The sequence below is a fragment of the Chiloscyllium plagiosum genome, chromosome 10 (genome assembly GCF_004010195.1).
Source record: "Chiloscyllium plagiosum isolate BGI_BamShark_2017 chromosome 10, ASM401019v2, whole genome shotgun sequence".
Taxonomy (NCBI): Eukaryota; Metazoa; Chordata; class Chondrichthyes; order Orectolobiformes; family Hemiscylliidae; genus Chiloscyllium; species Chiloscyllium plagiosum.
Genome location: NC_057719.1, coordinates 45545180 through 45553363, shown reverse-complemented (window position 1 = coordinate 45553363; position 8184 = coordinate 45545180). Strand labels below are relative to the sequence as shown.

The 8184-nt window shown below is 44.0% G+C and overlaps 1 protein-coding gene across 1 annotated transcript in view; it reads right to left on the bottom strand.

Moving 5' to 3' along the window:
* LOC122553602 (prostaglandin E2 receptor EP2 subtype-like) overlaps window positions 1-6818 on the bottom strand; it is a 12303-nt gene extending 5485 nt beyond the window's left edge. Inside the window, exon 1 of the mRNA XM_043697649.1 lies at window positions 5707-6818. Within this exon, the coding sequence (XP_043553584.1) occupies window positions 5707-6489 (783 nt within the window). The 5' untranslated portion in view covers window positions 6490-6818. The remainder of the gene's footprint in view (window positions 1-5706) is intronic.
* Between the last annotated feature and the right edge of the window lie 1366 nt (window positions 6819-8184).

Sequence of the window (8184 nt, the reverse complement as noted above, 5' to 3'; positions counted from 1 at the left end):
TGGTCCTCTTGGGAGCAGATGCGGCGGAGACGAAGGAATTGGGAATATGGGATGGCGTTTTTACAGGGGGCAGGGTGGGAGGAGGTGTAGTCTAGGTAGCTGTGGGAGTCGGTTGGTTTATAGTAAATGTCCGTGTTGATACGGTCGCCCGGGATAGAAATGGAAAGGTCTAGGAAGGGGAGGGAGGAGTCTGAGACGGTCCAGGTGAATTTGAGGTCGGGGTGGAAGGTGTTGGTAAAGTGGATGAACTGTTCGACCTCCTCGCGGGAGCACGAGGCAGCGCCGATACAGTCATCGATGTAGCAGAGGAAAAGGTGGGGGGTGGCATTTCCCCTCCCCCCACCTTGTCTCAGTCAAATCCCTCGAACTCAGCACCGCCTTCCTAACCTGTAATCTTCTTCCTGACCTCTCCGCCCTTACCCCACTCCGGCCTATCACCCTCACCTTGACCTCCCTCCACCTATCGCATTTCCAACGCCCCTCCCCCAAGTCCCTCCTCCCTACCTTTTATCTTAGCCTGCTGGACACACTTTCCTCATTCCTGAAGAAGGGCTTATGCCCGAAACGTCGACTCTCCTGTTCCTTGGATGCTGCCTGACCTGCTGCGCTTTTCCAGCAACACATTTTCAGCTCTGATCTCCAGCATCTGCAGTCCTGACTTTCTCCTTGAATATTGTAGCACTACCAAGTTTGTCAAACATGATTTCCCCTACTAAAATCCATGTTTTTACTTGCCAAATCAGATCGTTATTTTTGAAGGGTCCAGTTATCACAACCTTCATAATAGATGCAAGTATTTCCCTACTACTGACATCCAGGCTAACAACTCTGTAGTTCCTGGATTTCTCCCTCCCTCCCTCCTTTCTCAAATTATGAGGTTACATTTGCAACTTTTCAAATGTTCTGGAATCTGAAATAGTTTGAAAGATGACAACCAGTGCATCCACTATCCCTGTTGCCTGTCTCAACACTCAGCAATGTCGATCCTGGAAATTTATCAATTTTCAGTTCCATTAATTTGCTCATTACTAATTATTTACAATATTAATTTATTTTAGTTCTATATTCTCAACAATCCCGTGGACCTCTATGATTTTTGGGAGATTTCTTACATTTCCTTCTGTAAGTACACACATTAACTATTTATTTAGTTTTGGTGCCATTTTCCTATTTCTCATCATAATCTCCTGCCTATTATGGACTTACATTTGTCTTTTCTAAGCTTTTCCTTTCCACATTCCCGAGAAGCCTTTCCAGTCCATTTTTATATATCTTGCTAGTGTACATTAATATTCTCTTCTGCCATTCCTTATTGCTTTCATCTGCTTCCTTTGCTGAATTCTAACATGATGCCAATCCTCAGGCAATTTTTGGCAATTTCACCTTTAAACAAATTAGCTATCTCACTGTTCCTGTGTGTTTTTGTGCATTGAGGAAACACACAGGAACGTAAACCATGTATTGATTATTTAAGTGCCAGCCATCACTTATCTACTGCCATACCTTATAACGTATCCACCTATCCAGAGTCCACACAACCTGTCATACATTAAAGTTTCCTTTGCTTCAATTTAAGACCTAGTTACAGAATGAAATACATTGCTTTCAAAATAATAGACAATTTGATGTAACAGCACTCTTCACATCAAAAGATATCGACCTAGCCAAGGATACCATTGCCACATTATTGGACAAAGCGGTTACTAGGACACCTGATGACACCAGCAGCATCAACAAGAACAGCATATTAAAACTACTATACCTATGCCTCAAATTCAATGGACAGGTGTACAGACAAATCAATGGCACACCAATGGGTTCCCCGATATCAGGACTGATAGCAGAAGCAGTAATGCAAAGCTTACAATAGACAGCCTTCCCCACCATCCAACCCAAACTCTGGTTCCAGTATGTAGATGACACCTTTGTCATCATTGAATGTAGACAACTGCAAGAAACCCACCACCACATCAATAACACCCTCATCGGAATAACGCTCACTATAGAAGAGAAAAACAACAGCAAACTCGCCTTCCTGGCTGTATTAGTGTAACGCACACCTATTGGGGAACTCCAGACCAATGCGTCCATGAAGAACACCCATACTGACCAGACAGCAACCATAACAGCAACCACCCCAACACCTAAAAATGGAGCTGCATTAGGACATTATTTAAACAAGGGCACACTGCAGCAACCCAGAACTCTAGAAGGCAGAACAGGAACACCTATTCAAAGGATTTAAAGGAAACGGGTACCCCAAGAGTACTATCCTCCGATACTTACAGGACAAACCCAAAGAAGACAAGACTACAAGACCAGACACAATAGCAACCATATCATACATCAAAGACATATCAGAGATAACCACCCAACTACTCAGACCCTTGGGAATCTTAGTGGCCCAAAAACCAGTTAACACCTTCCTCCAGCTCCTCACAAAGGTTAAAGACCCAACGCCCACATCCAATAGGATGTACTTCATCTACAAGATACCCTGCAAAGACTGTGAAAAACACCACATAGGACAAACAGGAAGAAAACTCATCATATGAGTGCACAAACATGACCAGTTCACTCTCATTTCCAACCACACAAACAACAAAGCATACAAATTCAACTGGGACAATATCACCATCCCAGCAGAGGTGAACAGAGACATGCCAGAGAATTCTTTGAAGCTTGGCACTCCAACTGGAACTCAAACAACAGACACATTGAACTGGACCAGGATGCAAACCATTCAGTTCCAGAACCTAGAGTATTAACAAACAGCTACATATAAATATCAGGCAGGACAGAGCACCAACACCATATCAAAGGTGCACTGATGATGTCACTTAGTGAGGCAACAAAATGTCTGCAGGAAAACACACTGTAAACGAATCCATTACTTCATCCACAACTTGAGCTACAAATCTTCTCAAGAATTCTAATAGCATTATTAATTAGTCCTTTATCATTGTATAGTATAAGATGTAAAGTATCCTGTCAGCTTGTTGTCTGCTCAACACACTGCTCTTGAAAACTACCATGTACAAATTTCAAAAATTGATCTTCCAATCCTCAATATAAATGTTGCTCATTAAATGTTGGTATTTAGACTGAATTTACCCATGACTATTTCAGTACCCACGTTACATGCACCTCTAACCTCCTAGCTTATACCATGTTTATTCTGTGTGCCACATTAAGACTAGTATTCTCTGGTCTATAAACACCTCTTACCAATGTTTTCTGCCCCTTGCTGTTTCTCAGAACCACCCAAACAAACTGTGAGTTCTATCCTACCAACTGAACGTCCTCTCTCACAAATGTACTGTATCCGATTTCCTTTTCCTTTTGGTCTGTCCTTTCTAAATGTTGAATATCCTTAAGTATAGAGACTCCAACTTTTATTGCCCATCAGCCAGATTGCCACAAAGGCAACTAGATCACACCTGTTCATTTTTATTTGTGCTATTGAGTCACCTAACTTGTTGTAAATGTTGTATGTATTCAAATGGTTTCCTTAATTCTGTCTTTGCAACATTAGAAACAGAAAATAGGAAGAGTAAGCCATTTGGTCCTTTGAATCTGCTCCACCATTCAATCTAATAATGGCTGATCATCCATATCAATTCCCAGTTCCAGCTTTCTCCCCATATCCTCTGATCCTTTTAACCCTAAGAACTATATCTAACTCCTTCTTGAAAACATTCAATGTTTGGCCTCAACTGATTTCTGTGACAGAGAATTCTATAGGTTCATCATTCTCTGGGTGAAGAAATTTCTCCTCATCTCAGTGCTAAATAGCCAAGCTCATCTACTTAGACTGTGCCCCATGTTTCTGGACTCCCTGGCCATTTGAAACATTCTTTCTGTCTCGTCCTGTTAGAATTTTAAAAGTTTCTATGACATCCCTCCTCATTCTTCGACATTCCAGTGAATATAATCTTAACTGATCCAATCTCTCTTCATACTTCAGTCCTGCCATCCCAGGAATCAATCCAATAAATCCGTGCTGCACTCCCTCCACATTCTGTCATTTACTCTTTTTGATGTTGGCCTTTGTTTCTGGTTCTACTTTTGCTTGTTATTTTTCTAATCTCATTGCCCAGCTTAGTTTTGCACTATCTGAATTCCATTTCAATTTTCAATTTCCCCTTATAAGTTGGTTTAAACGTTTTCTAAGAACACAAGCAAATCCCCCTGTGCAGATATTAGTCCCAATCTTGCTAAGCTGTGACTGTCCTCCTTGTGCAGGATTGACCTGTCCCAGATGTGAACCTAATACCCCAGAAATCTAAAGCCTTTCTTCCTCGCCAGGCACATGGTAATTTGCTCAAAATTATTATTTCTATGCTCACTAGCATGTGGTGGTGAGAGTAATCTTGAGGTTACTGTCTTAAAGGTCCTTATTTACATCCGCCTTTCCTTGCTGCCTAAACTCTGCTATCAGGACCTCATCCCTCTTTTTATCTATGTTATTGGTATCAATGTAAACCATGACCTCTGGATTGTACAACTTCTCCCAAAAAAACACCCTGCAGCTGCTCAGTGACATCCTTGTAGCAGGCACTGAGGCTGCAATGTGCTATCCTGTAATCAGGTCTAAGGCTGCAAAAATGCATTCTGCATTCCCCGAACAATTACATATCCTACCACTATTGCCTTTTAACTCTCATCCACAACCCTTCCCCCAAGGCCACATGTATAATTAATCCTTGTGGTGCCACAAACTTTCCAGATTCTACATTTCTGAGGAACCACCACCCTCAACAATAACCAAAGTGGAAAGCCAGACAGACTCATAAGACTCTGGTGCTACCTGCCAGTTACTCCTGAGGTGGAACACATTTCTATTTTGCCTGTTGGCACCTCACTTGCCATAGAACTACGTGCTTTCCAAATAGTTCTCACCTTTGTGGATTCATAATCATTAAATTGATTTCACATAATATTAACTCAAACAAATCAAATACAAAATGAAAACAAAATATTACTAATTTTGAGAATTAAATGGAATGTCAAGTTGAAAAAAATTAAGGTTTCTGCTCCATGAAAATTCTACTGTTGCCCAAATTGTAAAATAACTATTATCTTGTAAGGATAAAACATACTAGTCTGTTGAAAATTTTCTATTGATATTCTCTGCCATAGACATTGTGATTAGATTTCAGTTTCTTCAACGCCTTAAATAGTTGTCCGTGCTTTCCAAACTTTTCTCCATCCATTCATTTCCAAAGACTCTTAAGTTTCCATGGATGGTAAATAAGTTGCTATCACAAGCTGGTCAGAAACTCTAAGAAGGGGCTTGGTGAGCTCGATTATACCGTTCCTCAGTAAAATTATTTTGTTCCTTTGAGGAAATGCGCTTTTTGTTGGTTACGAAAGCCCTCTGGATGATCGGTAAGGGTGCGCGTCCCTTTTGCTCGCCCTGTTACTTTCTCACATCCAATTTAATAAACAAGTAAGACTGAAACTCGTTGGCGCGCTTGTTCCCATCAAGGCCCTCTCAGGAAGGCGCACGCCAACAGCCCAGGGCGGGAGTGTGAGAGAGATGCTGCCTAAGCTCTGCTTTCAGGACCCCTCATCCCTCTTTTTACCGAGGTCATTGGCATCAACGTAAATCATGACCTCTGGATTGTTCAACTTCTCCCCTCCCCAAAAAAAAACCCCAATGTGCAGCTGCTCAGTGACACCAGGGGCCAGACTGAGACTCACCGTGAGGGGCACAGAGCAGATCACGAAAGTAATCGTCATGATGGCTAAAAGAATGAGGTGGTCCACTTCCTCGGCTTGAGCACTGTGATCTCTCCTGGCGCTGGACTGCCTGGAGCATCTCCGTGACCTCTGCCTCTGGTACATGCGGCAGAGGTTGATAATAACCGAGACGTTGCACAGTAAGATGGAAATGATCAGCACCTTCATGAGGATGGCGTAGGACAGGGAGTAGAGGCGCACCTTGGCCGGCTGGCATTTGGTGTGCATCATGATGAAGCACCAGGTCCCCGGGTAGTACTGGGCGTACGGGCCGGTGTGGAAGAGCGGCAGCGAGCAGAACACGATGCAGAAGCCGTAGATGAGCGGGATGGTGACCAGGCCGGTGCGCCGGTTGGCGTGCCGCGAGTAGAAGTAAGGGCAGCCAATGGACAGGTAGCGCTCCAGGGCCATGGCGAACAGGATCAACATGGAGCTGAGCCCGAAGAAAGCCATGGCGAAGGCGCAGTAGTCGCAGAGCCGGAGGTGCATGAGCGAGAAGCCGCTGGCATAGGCGGCCAGCACCACGGGGCTGATGAGCAGGTTCCCCATCAGGTCGGTGACGATCAGGCTGCTCACCAGGATGTGGAACAGGGACACCCGGCTGCGGCTGCCCCTCTTGTGCAGAGCCAGCACCACCAGCGCCAACACATTGCCCAGGACGCCGGTGACGAACATGATGGCGCTGACAGCCGGTCCGGCGCCGGGGCACACTGTCGTAGAGTTCCAGTAGCTATCATTGCACATAGCGGGGCTGTCCTCCAGCAAGGGAGATGGGAGATGGGCAACTCTCTCTCTCTCTCTCTCCCTCCCTCTCCTCAATCGGCGGGACACTCTCCAACAGATTTCCTACCCACCTTAAACTCAGGGACAAACAGAGTTCCACTCCTTCCGACCTGAGGGAAAGAGCCCCATGTGGGGTTCCCACACTTCCTTCCCTCCCCTTTGGTCCGGGCTGACGTAAGGCTAGTATCCCCCCCCACCCTCCTCCCCCAATGAAAGCCCAATCCTCTCCCACTCAAGAATAAAAACCTCAGTTACCCTTACAACACTGGGGTTTCTCTCTCTGTCCCTCCCTCCTCACGATTGCATTCCACGTCCCCTCCCACCCCTTCACCCCACATCCAGACCAGCACACTCCTGTCCAATTAGCACCTCCCGCCCCCCCAAGTCTCCACGGAGCCAAGTCTGAGAGAGGGCTGGGGAACTCGCAAGTTCAATCTTGCTGCTGGACGAGCTACTGGATGTGTGGGTGGGAACAGGATGTGAGTAGTAACCGCTTTCTGAAGAAAACATAGCCTCTGTTCTGTTTTTTATTTGGCACCAAACCGTGAAAGAGCAAAGTCACACATACCTAGAAGATGATTAATGCACCTTGAGAAGTATTTCCATGTGCATTATACATGCCGTGCGTATTGTCTGATGGGAAAACCTAGAGAAATTCAACAGAAACAACAATTTATCGATTGTAACTAATGAATGTTAATGTGTGACTTTCATCATTGCTTATAGGTCACATTTAACCAGATTTCACAATAGATTGAGTCATTAAGTCAAGTGGCAAAAGACCTATAACGAATTTTAAGAAAGTAAAAGCAAATAGAAAACAGTTTTAATCACTTCTGACGTTCTGAGGGAGAGTCACTGAACCCGAAATGACAACTCTCCACAATATACTGCCAGACCAGCGGAGCTTTTCCAACCTTTTCTGTTTTTGTTTGTGTTAATCACTGGCTTGTCTGAAACTGTATTAAGGACTAGGCCAGATCACTCAAAACATTCCTAAGCAGGCAGCCGAGACTGTAACTTTGCAATTTCCTTTGGTAAGTGTCCAGTTAAAATTACCCGGAGTAAGTTAGCTGGGTTGACTACCAGGTTAAAACAGACAAAAATTTATTCACTAAATTACAGAATGAAACACAAAGAACAGAATATCCACAGGAGTCAGTCTATCCAAAGTAGACTTAATTATGTGTTAACGAGTTTGGAGAAGATTTTTATGCTTAATTATGCTATCCCAAAAATATACAACAGTCCCAACAAACAAATCCCTTAAACACAGAGTGAAAATGAAACAGGCTTACAGGTTGAGATTAGAAGGGCTGAAGAAGTTATAGTCTCAACATTTTTTTAATTTCAAAAATATACTTTATTCATAAAATACTTTGATGATCTGTACAATTGGACATGCCATACATATGTAAACATTCCATTTGTTTGCATACCGAAAACAGAGTAATCATTCCTAGTTATAGGTCTGTACGAGTATATTTTATTGCTGAGGCATCAGCAGAGCCCAAATGACTGCGCGGGCCCCCTGTTCTTCTTTAGGCAGGCAGACTTTACACAGTGGTCTTTCCCCACCGCGCCTTGGCGGCAGCTACCCCAAGCTTCAGCGTGTCCCTCAATACGTAGTCCTGGACCTTGGAATGTGCCAGTCTG